The 20634-nt window shown below is 36.6% G+C and overlaps 1 protein-coding gene across 2 annotated transcripts in view; it reads right to left on the reverse strand.

Moving 5' to 3' along the window:
• Positions 1 to 20634, reverse strand: part of PSIP1 (PC4 and SRSF1 interacting protein 1) — a 39212-nt gene that overhangs the window by 3401 nt on the left and 15177 nt on the right. For both annotated transcript variants that reach the window (XM_068423759.1, XM_068423758.1), the window contains exons 6-16: positions 17919 to 18026; positions 17289 to 17351; positions 14961 to 15099; positions 13156 to 13231; positions 12062 to 12287; positions 11302 to 11420; positions 8765 to 8820; positions 7654 to 7724; positions 6033 to 6134; positions 5127 to 5346; positions 2647 to 2758 (exon numbers count right to left, since the gene is read on the reverse strand). In XM_068423759.1, coding sequence (XP_068279860.1) covers positions 2647 to 2758; positions 5127 to 5346; positions 6033 to 6134; positions 7654 to 7724; positions 8765 to 8820; positions 11302 to 11420; positions 12062 to 12287; positions 13156 to 13231; positions 14961 to 15099; positions 17289 to 17351; positions 17919 to 18026 — 1292 coding nt within the window. The remainder of the gene's footprint in view (positions 1 to 2646; positions 2759 to 5126; positions 5347 to 6032; positions 6135 to 7653; positions 7725 to 8764; positions 8821 to 11301; positions 11421 to 12061; positions 12288 to 13155; positions 13232 to 14960; positions 15100 to 17288; positions 17352 to 17918; positions 18027 to 20634) is intronic.

The raw sequence follows: 20634 nt of genomic DNA on the forward strand, positions 1-20634 counted from the left end.
CTTCCTCAATTTCAACACAGTCCAAGCCCTCCCTAACATACAACGCTACCCCACCGCCTCTCCTGCTTCGCCTGTCCCTCTTAAAGAGCTTATAGCCATCCATAGCAGCACTCCAGTCATGAGAGTCACCCCACCACGTTTCTGTGATGGCAACCACATCATAACCTTCCTGCTGTACAGTGGCTTCTAGCTCTTCCTGTTTGTTGCCCACACTGCGTGCATTGGTGTAAATGCACTTCAGCTGGGCTAGCAGCCTTGCCCCCGACGCAGGCCTGTCACCCGTAGGTTCATTTGCGGTTGCCCTGGTCTTATCCCCCTCCCCCATCGAACCTAGTTTAAAGGCCTCTTGATCAGCCCTGCCAGCTTCTGGGCCATAACCCTTTTCCCCTTCTGACGCAGGTGTTCCCTATCCATCATAAGCAGGCCCAGTGCCATGAAAGCCGCCCCGTGGTCAAAAATTATCAAAGGGAGTATAAAGTTCAGAACTGAATAGACAGCTCTGTGATTTGATAAGTTTACAAAGTATTTGCTTAGAGTCAGTAGTGGGAACTGCAGGGGTGTTTTGAACACTGATGATTTGTTCATATTTATTTTGCTTACTGGTTTCTCACTTCCAAGAAACTGAATACTGCAAATAAAAATGTATAAAAAAATAGTGAATGAAAGAAGTTTGTATGATGGACAGACACGAGTCTGTAACTTGCTTGAATTTATAACAAGTATGTGGATGCACTTCTCAACATGCAAGGTATGTGCAAGGGGTTTTACAAAATCTGGTTTATAGCTGTTAGCCAAGAGTGAGAGTAAGTCTAGGAAAACTGCTCCCAAGTAGCCGTAACAAGTGTTTTTGTAAAGTGTGTTTGTCCAATAATGTGTTGGAGTGTAGCATTCAAGGCCATAGCAAACACCACACAGACTTACAGAGATAAATGTTTATTAGCAGAACATGACACCCTCACTAGCTCATTTATGGAAGATACATTTGCAAGGTTTACAATCACTGTTACTGAAGTATTAAAAATATAAATTGTCTTGCCTCAAAGTTGCTTTTCTGAGACACTTTATATTCGACAGCCTTTTCCAGGCATGTTGCATAACTGTCTGAAGTATCTGCCTTAAATTTCTTTTGACCACTGTCCATTGAGGTGTTATGCATGCACCCAAATATTCCTAATTTTTTGAATCACAAATATAAAGGGCAATCTGACTGAGATTGCCTCTCTGACACTCAAAAACCCAACTGTTGTCAGGTTGCGCAGGAACAAGGGAAGGAGCAGGCCATGAAAGAATTCTACCTTGGAGAACCAGTTTAGTAGTCATTTATATTTAAATACTTAGCCAAGTATATTCTATTATTACTGAACTGCCTTGCTATTGATTTCAAGTAACTCGGGTGTTGCACTTTGTTAGTACCATATTGTGATTTGGCCAAATCACCTATTTAAGCAGTGTGCTGGGCTGTGTAACCTGTGTTAGGAACCTACACTGGTGCCTTCACTATGTTCCCACAACATGCTGCTTGTTCAGACCAAATGAGCATATGGCATCAGCGGCTGGAAACTCCCAAATGTCACTCCTGAAAGCTGTGTAATCAGAAGACAGTAGTTCTGAGGCTACCTCAGCAAGTATCAAGTTAATTTTCATCTTAAGGGTTTTTTTCATTTTGTTCTGTTTAAGTTTACCTTATTGTAAGTAATGGTCAATATTCCACTCATACTGTTTTAACTTGGCAGACAGCCAAAAGAATGCCAGGCAACTGCAGTTTCTCCTGGCCTGCATGAAGACTGATGAAAGGAGAGTTTGCTTCAATACATACTGCTGGACTAAAAGAACCCCTGAGCACAAGTTGCATGAGTGCTCAGAGAAAACGAAGTGGTACTTCAACAAAACAATTCAGCTCAAGGATAATTCTAGGCCTTCTCCTCACTGTTTACTAAATTTTATTCAGTAATTCTCATGTTCTACAAGAGATTCACTGCCTATTGTTCTTGTTTACAAAACAGCATTTTTCAGTGAGGCTAAGGCTTAAATACTTACCTCCTGACAAATTCAATTGTTCTTCTGACTTCTTGTTTGGAAAAGGTAAATGCATCAACCTCTATAAAGCGTTCAGAGTTCTGAAATTTCATAGGTCTAAGTTCTAGCCTGCCATTTACCTGCATTTGGGCAATTCTACCACTACACTACAGAACACTAATTAAAGTGGCTTGGCTATTGATTAGAATACATGACTCACAAAAAAAATTGATAAATACTATTAGTTTCTGTACTATTAGTTTCTGTAAGACTTGGTACAGGCATCCTTTGCTTCCAACTTAACAGCATCAAGTAGTCCAAAACATAGGAGAAAGCTTATACTTTGCCCTGTCTGACCACATGCTGATTTTCTCCTAACAGGATGTCCTGTAATTTTATTTTTTTTTAAGTCTCCACCATAGCAGTGAGTGAAGTAACTTTTAAAATGTTCATTCAAAACTTTAACAGAAGATTTGCATGCTATTACCATCCTCTAAAGTTTGTGAAGAAAACTCTGTGAAGAAAACAGTACCTCAACATGGTGAAGAAACTTCAATCTACTGCTGTCCTATTTTACATCATTTTTCTAAAGCAAAACAGATCCTTAGCTCAGTAAAGTTATTAACTCACTTTTTCTTACTGCCACCTTCATGCCTGTCTTTCTTTTCCTCAGTGTTCTCTCCATTGTGTTGTGACTGGTTGGTGTCTTGAGCTTCAGACCCTCCATTCAGAACCTTTGAACCTTTAAAATGAAAAGGCAGGGAAAGAAAACAGTACTGCAGGCAGCAAACCATGTTGTGAAAAGCTCCAGAGAATTTATCTTCATCAACTCGAACACTATAAATGTTTTCCCCTCACCTTAATACCCAACAGCTGAAACAATATAGAAAGCATAACTGATACGGCTTACAGCTTCTGAAAATTCCATGCAATGAGCCTCACCTCATAACTTAAATAATGGGAAGTGAACAGAGTATATATTTCATGCGATTTCAAGTTCTTCTTGTGCTTGCTAGACTACAGATAATAGGACTAATGCTTATTTGTATTCTAAGCAGTGAAAGAATATACTTCAGCAGTAAATTCTGTTTACCATTCTAACCTGGTCAGACAATTTTGGGGGATGTCTGATATTGTAACTGGAGAAGTTAGTAGTTCCATGGATTCTCGTTTACTCTCAACTCTAACGAATATGTATATAATCAAAATATGACAGTGTCTATAAATAGAGTAAAAGTGTTTAGTTACAGCATGCAGTTGTCAAGCAGGAAAACAAAGCACTATGTAGACGCTGTTTTTTGTGAAGTCAAAGTAGGAATATTTAACCTCTTTAAAATTTCTATAATGAATACATGTTTTGCTCTGGTATTACAAGCCAGTGAATTTTGAGTGAATTGTTGAGGAATGTCACTTTAAGTCAGAATTGACAGTCCGTTTATTTGAAGTTACAGGTTTATCAAAAAAAACCCCTATTAAACTACTGTGCTACAGCAAGAAAAAAAATACAAGACATTACTCATCTGAATACTTACAGGCAAAGAAATGCTAAAAAGCAGACAAGATCATTTTAAGATTACATTCTAGTAGTTGATCTATTTAGACATGCTCTGAATCAGTTCTGAACTTGAACGCCACGGGAGGGATTAAATGAAACAATGAAAACTATAATCCCTTGTTACAAAGTAAATAGTCTGAAGCCGTACTTCAGCTGAAGTACAAACTGCTGTAATTGTTGTGCTTCGTAAAGATAGTTGGAGTTCAGCAGTTCAGTTTTAAAAAGTGCAGAAGTACAAACGTAAGGAACCAGAATTTCTCTTTGTAGCAAATAAAAATCCACTTCCATGAAATATCTTACAACTGTGATAAACTTCTTACCATTCTCCATTTGACTAGGCAACAACATGGCATTTCAGCATGTTCTGTTAAGTCTAGTTGTAACCTTATCCAGAATAGCTGTATTAGACTATGTGTAGGAAGCCTTTCAGTTTAGATTCTTTGTTCAAGTATTAGCTGTGCTGATCACTGTGTTGAGGAAAGATCTGTGTCGAACCTCTACATCGTACATACTTCTCTCACCATAAAATGGTTGGATTTTATCATCATCCTTGCTTTCTTAGCAGTTACAAATACAGTGGCATTTTGCCTACAGTTATTCTGAATCCTTGGCATCCTCAATCACCTCAGTAACAGTAACTTTAATCCAGATCCGGGTGCCGTAACTTTCACAGTTTTCTGAAACAGTTTTGCTCCCAGGATTCAAGTTCAAAGTAAATATAATTTCTCTCCAGTGCTTGCGGAGAGCAAGTATCTAAATAATTTTAATAGATGGGTAGAACTCCTGTATCTTCAAGGATTTAAAATTCGTTTGCAATACAGCTTTCCAGTGTCTCTGTCTCATTTTGTTCCTCTACCTAAAAATACAAGCGTCTGTTTTACTACATTTATTTCATTTTTTTTTTTTTTTAAGTAACTGACCCAAGTTATTGTAGAGCATACTTACTATGGAAAGCTTTCACTATCGTGGTGTACTTGTACAAGCGCTCATTATTACTCTGGAATAGCACTGCTAAGACCATAAAGGCCTATTCTCCCCTCAGTGATGATTATTTCTTTACTGTTAGACTGAGCTACTAAAGTTACATCACAGAAGTCACACGGTAAGTGGTTATAAGCTGCTGCTACACATAGTAGCATCCATGATACAGGAAGAGGCTAGTGAAGGAAATTAAGTAGTTGAAGCATAGGTGGAAGTCTAGGCACCACAAGGCTACTTGAGGAATGGAAGCTAGTATTTTATTCTACCTCACGTTTAATGTTTTTTATTCCATGAGGTAATGAAATTAGAACATTTACAAAGAAGTAAAAATGCTGAACTCAGTTCTTGCAAAAGCCCTTCCCTTCAGACAATAAAGGTAAAATAGCCATGGAAAACATTATACCCTTGAACTTGAAACTTGGTTATAGCAGTATTATCCTTGACTATTTCAGATATGTAAAGGTTTTAATAGATGGGTAGAATTCCTACATCAAGGATTTTCTGAAGCTGGCTCAGAAATGAATGGAGACTAGGCCTTTTATATGACAAAGAAACTAAAAACACAGTGACTTACCTGTTTGGTCCTTTTCCTTCTCTGTTTTTTTGCTTGCTCCTTTCTTCCACTGTTCTTTGGTTTTGTTGGCTTCCTCGTGCTGCTTCTGCTCAGCAAGTGATTTATTTAGTACTTGGGAAAGAACAGAATCACCTTCCCCAACCAGAAACATGGTCTTGAACTTGTTATATAGCATTGTAGATTTCTCCATGATAACTTGGCTAACTTTGAATTTCCGTATCTGAAATCAAAGTAATAAAATAATGAGCTCCACTTAGGTATTTAAATACCTACGTAATTTCATCACATGCTACATGAAATTCTTAATTTAACCTGAAATGAGATCATAGACTTTTATACTCCCTGAAGTTATCACAGAATCACAGAACAGCCCAGATTGGAAAGGACCTCAAAAGATCATCTGATCCAAGCCTTTGTGGGAAAGGGAGCCTGGATGAGATTATCAAGCACCCTGTCCAATCACATCTTGAAAACTTCCAGTGACAAGGACTCTACCATGTCCCCGGGGAGGTTGTTCCTGTGAACAATGGTTCTCACTGTAAAAAAATTTCCTTATTATATCAAGACAAAACCCCTCCCAGTGCAACTTATACCCATTGCCCCTTGTCTTCTCCGTGTGGCTCCTTGTGAGGGAGAGCCTCCGTCCTCTTTGTAGCTGCCCTTTAAGTGCTGGAATACTGCAATGATAATGCAACTCCCCAGGAAGAAAAGACCTAACCCCTTCAGTCTTTCCTTAATAGGGCAGGTTCTCCAGCCCTTTGATCTTCTTCATGGCCCTCCTCTGGACCCTCTCCCGTCTGCCTGCATTGTTCTTGGATTGTCGGGACCAGTACTCCAGCAGTAACTAATGCTGATATAAAATTTAAGAAACAGACATGTTACTTTGATTAACACTGCAGATCTCACCTTCTTTAGAGTCAGAATCATCTCTGTATGTTTCTGAGCTTGTTGCATTGTGACTTGAAGGGATGCAAGCTCATCAAGAGCCTCAATACACCTGCTCACATCCTGTATATAAATAAGAAATTAGTTTGAAGCCTTAACTTACATTTAAATAATCCTTAATTAGCCATAATAAATTCATTTCCATGCTCAGTGGTACCTTCCTATAATATCCTTAATTTGACTATGTACTTAATTTTAGAACAATTTATACAGTCAAACTTGCAAACAAAAATTACTATCAGTTGCCTTTCAGCTACTTCCATAACAAAAAGCAGATGGTATTTGAATACCTTATCATTTAAAAAAATACTTTATACTTTCAAAATACAAACTCAAGCTTTATGCCGCTTTCACAATTCTTGTACTTCCATACTTGAAACAGTTTTCCATAGTCAAACTTTTCCATACACAATTTTTCCCCAAGTGACTTGCCACAGAGAAGGTAGCAAAGCATCTTAAGTGGACTGCAGTTAATATATAGAACTGTATCTTTGTAGATTTTTCAGTTAAAAATTTGATGAATGCCACACTATGCAGGACACCCAGAAGTAATAATGTAAGCTTCTGATCCATTTCTAAGAACCATTGTACTAAAGTCTTCTTCCTGTAATACTTAGTTCTCAATTTCCTTAACTTCAGCTACTCTTGCTTATTTTACTCCCTATTTAGAACTAACAAGATTTATCGCCAGCACAGGTCATAATAATATTCTGCATTTTGTATAAAGTTGTAGCTCCTGTTCTCAAGGGAAATTAGTATTAAAAAAAAAAACAAACCACGACATATCAGGACTATGCTCAGCAGAATTCTTATTATCACGTTTACTTGATAAATTTGATTGCCATCCTGATCCATAACCTCCTCACTTTCTCCTCCACTACTGTTCCTAGTTTAAAGCTCTTTAACCAGGTTGGCCAGCAACTACTCTCCTGGCAGCACTACTTTTGGGTGGATCCTGCCACCACGTAGCAGTCCTATCCATTCCTTCACAAGTCCTTTCCTCAAGAAAGGGACCACCACCTGGGTCCCCATACCTTCACCATCATCCTCAGAGTCATGCAGTCATGCTTGATACTTTGCAGGTCTCCCCTGACCGTACTGTTGGTGCCCAAAATAAAAAGCCAGCAGCAGTTAATAAATAGTCTAAAGGCCAGACAAGCCTCAACCATCTGTCAGTAATGTTCCAAATCTCAGTCCCCAGCAAGCAGCAGACTTCCCTCGACAATGAGTGAGGTCAGCAGATGGGGGCCTCCATCCCTTGCATCAGGGAGCCTGCCACTACTATTTATTGTGTCCTTCTGGTGCTTCTGCATGGCTCATGCTGAGCTGGCACAGATGCTTCATTTGACAGAATTCTCTCTGAATGTTTCCAGCACATAATTTATTATGAAGTATTTTCAAACAAAACCAATTTTACTTGCTGACATTATCTTTTAATGTCCGTAGTAACCTCATTTAAGCAGCAGTTATCTTTCAAAGTGAAAAAAATCCACTCATTCTCAGAATATTAAAAACAAACATGCATGCCAAATATTTCCTACTAGAATTATACACATAAATAATTTTAAAAAAATATACTTACAAGATTGTCAATTTTCAGAGAGTTCTTAATTTCTGCATGTATCCTTTGAAGCCTAGAATCCACTGATGTTTCTGAAGATTAAAAATAGTATGCATGAATACTTGATAATCACATCAGGTTTGTTTTTGTATAAACCTTTCTACAAATCTCAACTTCACATAGAATGCAGAAAAATCTAGGCAGGCACTCTACATCAGGTAACGATGCAGGTGCACACATAAATACACCCACAGTGCTTTCTATCAGAAATAAAGTATGCAGCTTTTTAAAAATGGACACTATTAGCAGCCTACATAGTTTTCTCCTTATGAGTTACAAACTGAAAATAATTTTCTATTTCAATATACAGCTGTCACCCTCTACTTGTGGGCCAGGTTAAAAGGAAGATTCAATAAATACCAAGAGTTACAAGTGGTACATATTCTGAACAATACTGCAAGGAAACAAAATTTTCTTCAAGTTCAATCCATCTTGGATGGGTTTGGAAATTTTTTTTTCCCCTGCCAACACTGGCTTGGTTGGAGTCCACGCCACTGGATCTGTACTATACTGCAAATTACAGCCAGTGGTTTGGATTGCCCTTAAAGATGAGACTACTAAAAAAGGAATGACTTATCCCTATAAAGGTCAGTTTGCAAGTGTGGGTTAGTAGACAAGACCACAGTAATCTGAATCTAAGCCTCTTGCTTAGGAAGAACAAGCCTCTAGCTTAGCAAGCAGTAGTATATAAGTACTTTCAAGAGGTCCCTCAGATTATTGTGTTATGAGAAGACAGAAAGGAAAAAAATGAAGGGAAGAACTGAAGTGATTCAGTTCAAAGAGTAAGAGCTTTTGTTTCTTGTTCACAAACAGAAGGGATCATGAAGGTTTAAAAGCTCGAATGACTGTAAAATGGGAATAACAAAGACCTGTTCTAATGCACCGAAGAAAGAGCAAGCACAGAAAAACAAGAATGCACTGCTTCACAGACCTGAAGGAAGCAGTCATGGATCAAAACATCTTGGACTGACACCCCACAGCCACCCTGAGCAGTAAATTATCTTATTCAGGCAGATAATTCTGTTCAAAATTTAAGACAACCAAAAATACTGTTTAGCTTCTTTAAACTAACCTCTCTTCTTCTCCATCTTCTTAACTTCTGTTTTCTTGCCTTCTTCTTTACTCTGCCTATCAAAAATGTTAAAAGAGTTTTCACAATATTGTAAAGTCTGTTTTTCACTTTTTTTTCCAGTTTTCAGATGAGATGCAACGTTTTGAGCTATTATCTCAGCAAAACATCAGCATGCAAAAACCACAAAGATCCAAACCCTGGTTTTCAAATACTGAAATAAATTAACAAAATTAGTTAGCTGAGATACTGCTGATAAATCCTCTGTACCGACAGTTTTCCCTAGAAGCAGCAAATTAAAGGATTTGAAAAACAAGTCACATTTCCAAACTGTATTTTGTTTTGGCTGCATGTACAAATTGGTAAAATGGCAATTGCATGGACCTAACTTATGGACAAAGAAAATATTTTATGATGACAAAAAGAGTAAAACTATTTAATATTACCATGGGGAATTACAGAGAGATCAATTAGTCATAATCAGTTCCTATGTGACTTATTTTCTCATATAATTAATTGTAACAGTATAAGTATCCTACAACTGACCAGAAACATATCAGTGATAATTTAAATATTCTTGAAGCAAACAGTAATAAAGGAAAAAAATTATTACAAGGTCATTGAAATCTCCTGGCTCTTACTCTAACTGTATCACTAAAAATAAAGCTGGGACTCAAAAAACCAAACCAAAACAAAACTTGTCTCCATCTCAGTTACAGGATGAAGTCAGGCAGAAATCTTTCAAACAAAAGCTTTTGAACACTTTATTCAAAGAAGATCATGAACCTTTATGAAATTTATGAAGATCATGAAATTTAGCAATTTCTCAGTCTTGTCTTACTGAAGGGTTTCAAGCCCTCATTTTAGAATTTCCATATTTCAGCACATCATGACTAAATATTCTGTGACTAATTTTCTTCCTGTCATAGTAATATGAATCCATAAAATATCCAGGCCTGCACATTTATCATCGTCCATGTTCCTTTCATACTCTATCCAGTTAGAGAATCAACAGTTTTAAAGTACGTAAGACTATTTTACTTCAACTGGCAGCACAAGCTCATGCTGTTTAAATGGTACATGAAAACTTTGCATATGTACAGAACTGTGCACAAAGCACTGTTATTGGACTTATGTATTAACGAAGTAGCTAAAGAGACCAGAATATGAAAACTATGCTGATGACAAAAGTAACCAAAAAAAGATATCAGCCTATATTCAGTGTATTAGTAGAGGAACTTGAAAGACAGCACAAAAAGAAGTCTTTTTACTTTTTATCAATATTGAGTTTTGTGGTATTAGTCATCAGCTATAATTAAATTCATTATGCATTCATTAACTGCTACTCCTTTATCTTACTGAAACAAAGCTCTGTCTACCCTCAAATGCATAAAATGACAGCTATTTAAAAGTAGAGGAGATTTGATTATTATAACCAAATCAATATATGATAGTTTGATTACAGAAATCAATCAGTATATGTCAGATTTAAATAGTGATATATTAAGAGCTGCAAAGATACTAAGGACAATTTAGTATATCTGGAGCTGGAAACACTTAGGTTTGCTACAGGCAAGCAGAGTAATTATTTTAGGTTTCCAGAGAAGGAGTGACAGGAGGAAGAGGAGAAGAAAGGGCTAGAGGATAAAAAAAACCCCAAACTAGATTCTAGTTAATGAATGTGAAAAAGGTAGAATTTTGTTGTTACAGGTGAAGGGGACCATTATCCTCCTCCTTTATCCCTGAATTTTTACCTTGTTCTCCCTTTCTTCTGCCCTCCCACCAACTGTGGGGGTGGGAACATCATGCTCTCCGGGTGGCGGCTTCTTCACCCATTGGCAGAATAGCTCTTGAGAATGAGTCAGATTTCTTCCTATTGTCCCACCCCCCCAGTTTCTGGCAGGATCTTCTCTCCATTCTTATGCTTGATTCATTTGTGATAATTTATCTTCTGAATGCAGACTGCTCTTGATATCACTCAACTGGCTTTGCAGTGCTAGAGTAGAATAATTCTTAATTTTTTCCTTGTTCTGTCTGATGGTGTGTGCTCCAGCTGCCAGACAGAGAAGGAAATGTTTTCCAGGTAACCCTATGCATTCCACAACCTGATCAAAAATCCATAACCATGGATTAATAGGCCCTACCAGTTCTCAATCTAATGTATCCAAAAGTTAAAGAAAAATATATAGCTGTCCTGAACAGTTTTTCACACTGATCTCTTTTCACATGGATATTCTTAGGTTACTTCTAAACAGAACCCACCAGCTGTCTTCTGCTAGAAATTCTAAGTCACTGAAAGACTGACATTGCTTAATTTCTAGGTTCAATTCTTCCCATCCTCCCACAACAGAGCATACTGGTTTTGAGCAGCTTTTTACTTTCCACTTAAAAGAAGTTAAAACAGTCAAAAAAAAGGGTGCGGGGACAAAACAACAGAAGACAGTGCAAACCAGCTTGGAATTTTTTCAGATATTGCCGCCTCCTGTTAGTTTCAAAGTACTCCTACAACTTGCGGACATCACATGTTAAAACATACTCACAATTCAGATTCTGTCTGTTCCTCTTGCTTACGCTTTCTTTCTGTTACTTCTCTCTCATGTTGGCCTCTTACAATGTTTCTTCTATGAGCTGCCTGAAAGCTTCTCCCCCCTTTTTTCTTCTGTTTTTATTTAGGATTGGAAAGAGAAAAGCAAGATTATTAAATCACTGTTTCTGTAAACAGGTAGACCTACCTACACTAAGTATCTTTGAAGCAACTCTGCTCCATGGGACAACCTGACAAGAGTTGGCTTTCCCCACAACTAAATATAAGACCTCCACATGTTGAGAAGTTCTGAATTTCTTTAGTCCTTGCTCCCTTTTTCCTTTTCTAATAGAAGGCAAATATCCTAAGCACCAGAAAAAAATGAATACATTCCAAATGACTGGCTAAGGACAGCTTTATACCTTTTGAAAACTTGATTTCAAGCCAAATGTTCTCTTAGACACACCCAAGGAAAAAAAAGTCTGTATTCCAAAGAACACAGATGGAAAAGGCCTTTTGACAAAATAAATAACTGCTACATTTAAGTCCTTTGTTAAAAAGTGCCTTAGAAAAGATGCTTTTCTTAGCAAATACCAAAGAAGTTCCTGAAAGAATTATTTGACAAAATGGAAGTTATGCAACTTTTATTCTATGTTTCTATATTAGCCTGGCACAGGGCTCCCAACCTTTACTAAGATCTAGCATTAGCTTCAAGGAAGATCTTCAGTGACACTACTTTCCTCTATAATAAATGTATCAGGAAAGCAAAATTATACCTTGTCGCCTTCTTGGTCTTCTCCATCATCTTCAGAATCAGAAGCTGATGCAGAACCCAGTTTTGCAGCATTTTTCCTTTTTGTTTCAGCCTCTTTCTTTCCTTCCTTTTTGTCAAATTCCTTCTTTGATTTCTCCTCTTCCTTCTGACTTTCCTCATCTTTTTTCCCTTGCTTTTTGGGCTTTTCTTCTGGTCCTTTTTTCTTTGCCTTCTCCTCCTCATTAACACTAAAACATGAACTGTATTTAGGCATCATATTCATTATCTACAGTGAGTTTAAAACATCACATTCTTCTAACTCAGGAAGCTGATTTTTTTTAACCACAGAATATTAAAAATTATGAAGTTAATTCACTCTCAGTTTAATTAATGACTCTTCAAAAAAATACTCATTCTTCTTCTAAAATTAGAGCCCAATACCTATGCAAAAAAAGAAATTAATAATAGCATGGAGGCCCTAAGGAAGCTAACAATATATGTACATAGATCCAAAACCAGTAAGTCTAATGCTCAGAAGTTCTCCACACACATATGTGTCTGCAGGACCAAGAGCGCATACACTGTAAACTAGTTTTATAAAGTATTCTTATTTAAGGTGTACATATACTGAAACTGTGCATCTGCTAATCTATAGAAAACTACGCTAATGCTCAACTTTTCCTTCAGTTCCTAAGGACTTGACACAAGAACTGAAAAGGGTAAAAACAAAACTTTGCTAACAGTGTTGGAATTCCAACAGAAGAGATTTCTGAAACAAAAATGTCAATATTATAGTTTTGCATGATCTTGTCTTTTTTCTTAATAAATATCTTTTCCTCTTCACTCAGCATACAATTATATAAGGAATTTTGCACAGATTTTACAAGTTACAAAGGTTAAGATCTTCTGTCTCTTATTCCAGAAATATACTACCTTGAGGTACTGTGTATTAACTACCTGGCCTGCAAATAAGAACATCAAAGCAAACAGTAACTCATACTGAATACTAAAGGGGCAAAAACCTGTCTCAGTACTAATTATGAAGTCTTAACATAAGGAACAACATGGTTTACAATGAAGAAGCTTTATATTAAGAAACGAAACAGAACAACTCACGAGTCATTCTCTGAAAGACAAGGTGGTTTCACCAGCTTGGGTCTCCCTCTTGGTTTTGGAACCTTTACTTCAGAAGCTAGTATTTATACAGAAATAACAGGTTAGTTCACAGCCACCATCTGCTCCTTGTCTATGAGGAAAGATTCTTACTCAACAGAGGCTACACTTAAATAAAAATATATACTCTAACTTTATTATTATACAAAATTCAAGTGTTAAGTGAGTACCAAACTTTAATCAAGATCTCTGTGAAAAATTAAAGTGTTTGTAGGTTTTTTTAGCTGATTGGTAAATTAAATAGCTTGGTGGTTTTTTACCACAGGCTCCAACTACTAATTGTTGTGTTTTTTTCACTCTGTGCAGTTAGGATTTGTTTCACACATTGCATTAACTGATATGAACAATGCTCAAATTAGAGAATGGGAAGAAGTAATTTAGTGTCTACATTTATGCAGTCTGTTTGCCATTATTTTTAGATGTATCATGGGGCATCCATCACTTTTCTGGATAACAAACCACTGTCAAGAAGTTCTACCACCACACTGCAATACAGACTGAAACTTTGCATTTCCTCAGATTCACCATGTTGTTAGGAGTAAGACAAATAGTGTATCTGCCTTCTTGGCACTTATATCCTTCACATACTTGTCTGATACCACAGTGAACGTGTGGCTAGGAAACCTAATACTCAGCGTTTAAACTCTTGTTGGTGTTAGCATGGAGAACTGTTAAGCAAGAGATGCATGCATCATAACAACACCTGAAAAGGCTGCATAGTACGTCCTATAAGAAGTATTTTATACAGGAGATGAAAACATCTCTTATAGATCCTTTCCTGCTCTTACAGACCGTAGTTAGTAAAAACAAACAAATTGTAAAGACAAAAACACATACAAATATTAAAAATGTACATTTAGTACATGTAATGAAACAGGATTGGGGGGGCGGAGAAGGGGAGTTGAAGTAATACTTAATTTCCTCGCAGCTTCCAAGGCAAAAGTAATTAAGCGTAGTAGTTAACTGTGGCTGCACTTTCTGAAAGTTATTTTCATATTGTCAGCAGGTACAGATGAGTATAAATTGTTTCCCAGACTAGATGCTCATACAACGTACTTAACTGCTGCAAGAACTGTTTTCCGATGTAGTAGTTAACGATCAATTCAAGAATATCTGCAAGCTTACCACAAAAATTCCAATGAATTAGATCATTGCTACTTTGAAAGAAACAAGCACTGCAGAATTATCACCAAATGGTTCTAATTATACATTTTTTAAAAAGCAGTTATATATTCATTTGTCTATCAAATCTACACAGACTGCCTTAAACATCTTTTTAAGCAAGTCTCTACAGCTCTTTTTACTGTCCTCTGAGCTCCACCTACAGGCTCTGTGTCCCCTCAGTTCTCTTCCTTGTGTTTTATGGGTATTCTAACACAATGAAAGTATTTAATAGACCTTTAATGAATATAACCTTTTATGGAGCAACAATGCACAAAGAGTTCTCATTGTATATCTATAGTTTAACAGCATTCTATGTAGAAGGCTTCTCTAAAGATGATACTTGTACCCAAAAACCATTACTCTTATTTAGAGGAGTGAGCATTAATGCTAACAATTTAAATCCATTTACGTCCTAAATTCGTCAGTTTGAGATGAAGTGTTTTCTCATTACAATCTATTAGCAAAGACTGTCTTTAGCATGAGAAAATACTCTGCGGTACTTTAGGGGAAAGAGACAGCTCTCTGACTAACTCTACTAAGATATTTCGGTGGTGAAAAAATTTAAATCTTTCTTTTAAAGTTACCTGCTGGTCTTCCTCTTTTGGGGCTTACTTTTGGAGACAGTGGCACAGGAGCTGCTGCGGCCACAGCTGCTGCCATGGCTGCTGCCACGGCTGCTGATGCCACTGCTGCTGCTTCTTCAGCTTCAGCTTGTTTTTCAGCCTAATTTAAAGAATGAATTTCACAAGTGAAAAAACACAGGGCACCACTATCTCAATGACCTTCTCAAACAATTTAAACTTCTAGACATGCATTATTATGCCATTGCTTCTACACATGAAAAGTTTCCAACTTTAGTAACAGAGTATATTTAAATATCACTAATTTCACCCTCTCCAGACCATCACAACCTGATATAGTAATGCTTCATATAATTTCAACCAGTCCATTCATCTTCAGAACAATAAACTAACTTGGTACAACAAAGGAAAAAGATTATTTGTAAGCACTTTTAAGATTACCACAACAGCATGCCAAAACCCAGTTTCAAGCAGGTAAGTTCATATTTTTTCCAACATATACAAATACTCTTCTTCTAGGTGCTATCATCTCTGCTAGCTGCAAAGGATCAAGACAGTAGAGGGAGCTATTCAGAAAAACACCTGCTTCTAGCTCTATAGCCAATTATTCACAATGAAAAATTTTATGTTAAACTGCACTAACTGGACATAATAACCTTCATCTACATAGTCATTTTAGGGGGGCTGGGTTGTAAAGACAGATAGAACGTACAACAAAAGAAGATCTTGATGAAAGGATACATATCTCCCTGCAGAAACATTCCATATCCATAAATACAGATAAAAAGAATTGAGAAGAATCCCAACTGGAAAAAATATTCACAGAATTTAGTGTCCTGGATGCAGGAGCATCAGCAAGCAGCAAAAGAAAAGCTATGGGCAAATACATATTTATCTTAATATTCTTTGTGGGCTCCTATAATAAAAGACAATTTTAAAAAACAGAGACAAATTTAAATCTAGAGCAGGGCAGAGGTACATCTCTCATAATATAAGTGTGCTTTCCATCAGCCTACAGACTGTTTAAATGAAGACACAAAAATACCTGTTAGAATGCTTTTTTACAATCCCAGAAAAAGAACACACCATGTTTCTCAAGGCAAACGAGAAACACATTCCAAGTCATACAGCTGCACAGCCAACCCTCTTTTCTGACACACAAGCACACACCACATCCCTTGAAATAGTATGTTTTTCTGTTCAGCAATGGCCTGTACTAATGCAAATTTCTGGTTAAACCCCTTGCCACACACAGCACATGCCAAACACAAGTCTGTCAGCTGAAGCTAATAAATGTGACAGAGGAAATCTTAGGTCTGCAGTGCCTTATGATGCCAAGAAACCCCCCACCTCAAACAAAACAAAAGAAAAAACACCACAACCATAGGATTTGAGTGCTTTTTGAAAAAGCAAAGAATGAGATTTTTTTTGTGTGTGTCACCTGTGAGGCTTCTCTCCCATTTATAAGCTGAAATCACATGTATGTGTAGTCACAGATATTTTTTCAACTTCTTGCTGTTTCAGACTAGAAGCTTCTTTGAATTTTATTTTAGATTTTTATAAATTTTTTTTTTTTAAAAAAATAAGGTATTCTCTAAATTATATTTTTTAAACATTCAAGTAATTTTTGTAGGAGCATCCAAATACCTTTCTTTCTTTTTCATGAAGCAAAGGATACTCAGCATGCTACTTACCTGTGCCAAACACACTAAGGTCACAGTTACTTTGCACTCATCCCATCCCTGCTGTGAGCACTAATGTTACACGTTCAATGGTTTCAAATTAAAATTAAACTTTGCCCCACTTTAATCTAGTTCAGTTGGGTCAGTGCCCCAATCTGGCTTGCTGTGTGACCACATGAACATTAAGGTCAGATTATGCTGAGCAAGCAGCTGGAACTGCCTCTTTCAAAGTAACTCCAATTTTTCCCAAGTTGAAGAGACCACAAAATCACAGCCTTATGAAAAGGGGGAGTATTTCAGGTGTTAGTTCAGTGTGATGAATACCTTAAAAGAAATTTTTCAGAGCTTCAAACCAGACTATTTTGTTAGCAGTCTAGCAACAGTTTGTATCTTGGTTTTCCTTACTTGCAATGGACTGTTTGGGAAAAGATGGGAACTCCCTACTCTACATCAAGTTCAAACAGAATTAAGACGTGTAGAACACCCTCTGGGAAAACTTTCATTCCTACAAATCTTTCAGCCATTTGAAAGGGGGGAGGACAGTGTCAAGTACTTCAACTTACGCATAATCTGTCACTAAAGAAAGTAATATACAGTATCATCACATTCAAGAACTCCAGTAAGGTGAAGTCATTAAACATATTTTTACCTTTCTTTTTCTTCCTCTTCTAGCAACTTTAGGAATAGAAGCATCATTTGTTTTCACCACATCCTGAGAATATTAAAAATGGTGCTAAGAGTCTTAATAAAACGAAAGTATTTTAAATGATTCTACATTTTTTCCACAACTGAAGCCTGTGGCACATAATTTAGACAAGAATCACACAATATATATATGAAGACACTTCCTGCTTTTAAATTATTAAAATCCTGATTATCTGTTAATCAGGACTTTTTTCTGAAAGAAAATAAGTACTAAACAATATTCTGTTTTAAATAAAGGTATGTAGTCATGTTTTAGTCTGTCTGAACTCTTTATCTAGTCCTTTGAAAAAGTACATTTGCAATAGAGAGTAAGTGGTAAAAACACACTGTTCCACCTATTTTAACTGAACTTATAGACAAGCCACACTAAAAGTTTCCTCTCTGATGAAAGCTTCAATTCCTGTTAGCTTCCATGAGAGGTATAAACATGAATGAACACATAGGAAGTTTTATATAATTAAACAGCTCCTGAGACTGTCACAGTAGTAATAACTGTAGCTTCTTAGTAATAGATTTACGTCTATCAACATAATACTAAGATGTTCTTCGGTATGCAGAAAAAGCTTTCACATACCTCTTTACTGTTTTTTTCAGAAGGTAGATCATCTTCCTTTGAAGTATCCATCTCCTTTTCTTCTGTTTCAGCTTCTGTATGTAAGTTATTATCCCCTTTAGGGGATAACTGCAAAGGGAGTCAACATATAGAAAAAAATGCATTAAAAAGTATTTCATAGTGAAAAGAGAACACGCTAATAACCATCAGGCTGCTTTTCACTTTAAATAGCTTAAGTCTGCAGATACACTCCTTTCTTAGGTACACATTAAAAGCCTAAGGCAGGACCACTTTCTCCAGTACATGATTGCAGATGGTTGTCAGAACAGGTTGAAATACAGCAATGTACTATGGTGGAACTTAAATTCCACTTTGTGTTTATGATAAGATAACTACACTTTTTCACCGTATCACCATTACATGAGAACTTCTAAGTGTTCATGCCAACATTCAAGATTTATTTCCATCACTGTTTATCTATTACAGACAGATGGATATCCGAATCACAGACCACATTTAGCAGAGAGTATCATTCTACTCATTCGACTTAATATAGTAAACAGACCAAAGCAAGTTGTTTTATCATGTGTGAGACGGTAATTAGGGATAATTGGCGTCACCTAATCTATGCCTTTTTTCTTGTTTGTTGGTGTTTTTTTAAACCTTAAATACTAGTTTTTGGTTTAGATGAGCAGTTAAGTCTTGAAAAAAATCAAGTTTGTAATAATTTACTTGAAAATAATCAACATTTTCTTGCAGCCTATGCATGCGCATTTTTTTTAGATCTTCAATTAATTTTCTCAGCTTTAATGCTATTGCCCTGTCCGACTTGCAAGCACCTTTTGTGAAATTCCCTTTTATAAAGCTGCTACGGTTCTTAAAACCTCAACACTGAACACAGCAACTCAGGCACAAGGATATCATGCAATATTCCTAATTACTTGAAGACATGTACTATCACTGAGTCTTTTTACAGATTACAACTTCAATACAGAAGAATCACTGTTACACTAAAACCACAGGAAACCAGAGTATAATGACCAGTTAAAAGAATGTTACAGCTACATTAGTATCAAAAGAAAAGGAGTAAATTTGCTCCATATTTTGCCTTAAACTAATTAACTGATTGAGACTAATTACAGAAATCTATGTAAGAGGACCCCTTAGGATCCTCCATTCCATCTTTGTGTTTAAGCAGCTCTTATGTCTTCCTGCTTCTGTTTCACAGTGCCAGCTCAGGACAGCCTGAAAGCACTTCTCAGGAGAAAAGTGAAGCTTAAATCATTGCCATCCCCACTAGCACATGCTGCTTGCTGCATAAACTCACAGTGTAGCAAACTGATGAACCAGTTCAGTTTAAAAGAAGTTTTCCCCTTGCAATAGCAAATGGTGAGGAACAAATGCTTTTATCAGCAGGGTGCATGAGCAAGAAGGAAGAAGAGCACTGCTTTACTAATACTACAGGAAATTTCATATTGAAGAGTGCTCCTAAAGTACAGCTGACAGAACCCAAATCACCTGACCTTCCACATGTGGAAGTACTAAATTAAGGAACACTCTAAGCAATGAGAAGTTGGGAGAAATAACCCATCAATAACTCCAGAGTCTCCAACTCATCAAAACAACTCTTGACATCATCTATCGATGTACTACCAGCACACTGACTTTTTTTCCAATGAAAGGTCCTTTTTCCTTTTGAAAAAACAAACTATTACAGCTACTAGATACTAATCCTACATAAGGAACATCCACTATGGATCTGACACATTGAAAATTCTTCAGTTGCAACTGTGAATCAATACAAAAGGACAGTCAGCTACACCTACAGAAAAACATTAGATCTTGGCAAATAATCAAAAGGAAAACAGTTGGAATTAAGGCATATTATTCAAAATAGTTTGACATTTAAAGGCACTGATCATCCTGCAGAGCAGTAATTTCCAGAAATGAGTTAGAAATAAATGAGATACATTTATGCCATCAATCCCATTTCCATCACAATTTTTGTCATTTTAGGATTCTATTCTCCTTAACAAAAATGAGAAGAGATGACACAAAACAACTCCTCCATGCCGTATGAAAAATAACCTCACATGAACAAAACATTCAAGGACAGAGAAAGTTCAAAGCAGTGTCCTATACTATTATCAAGTGTACAGTAAGCTAGGAAGGTTCACCTCTTACAGTACAAACTATGTACTGCACCAGTAAGCTGAAACAAAGATGTTTCAGACAGAAATGCATTTTCTTAGTATTAATACAATGTATTTGAAGACAACACAATCTTGTTTCGGAAGGATTCTAAGGTACACACACATTTACAAAGCAAAGAAGCTAAACTCTGTCTATATAAACTACTGTATAGCGATTACTCAGATACTTTTCTGACTCAAGAGTTCAGCTGATACAGCTATGAAATCCTTTATATCCATTTACATCCTAATTAGTCCATTAGGAATATGGCCTAATTCAAGCTGTTTCTTATAATCTGTTCAGGCAAATACCAGTGTATTTTAACTCTTTCAGCCCAGACAGAACCTAATGCTGTCAGGCTTTTCAACACAAACGGTCATAATTGAAAGAGATAATCATACCTGTCTATGATAATAGTCTTCAAAACAGAAACGGAAACTTAAAGCTAAGTCTTGGTGATCATTTCCACCTTGCCCTGCCTAGGAGTACTCTATGAATCGTGTTTAAGTGTATTAAAAACACAGACTGGTAAAGAAATTTATTT

Source organism: Nyctibius grandis, chromosome Z (genome assembly GCF_013368605.1).
Source record: "Nyctibius grandis isolate bNycGra1 chromosome Z, bNycGra1.pri, whole genome shotgun sequence".
NCBI lineage: Eukaryota > Metazoa > Chordata > Aves > Nyctibiiformes > Nyctibiidae > Nyctibius > Nyctibius grandis.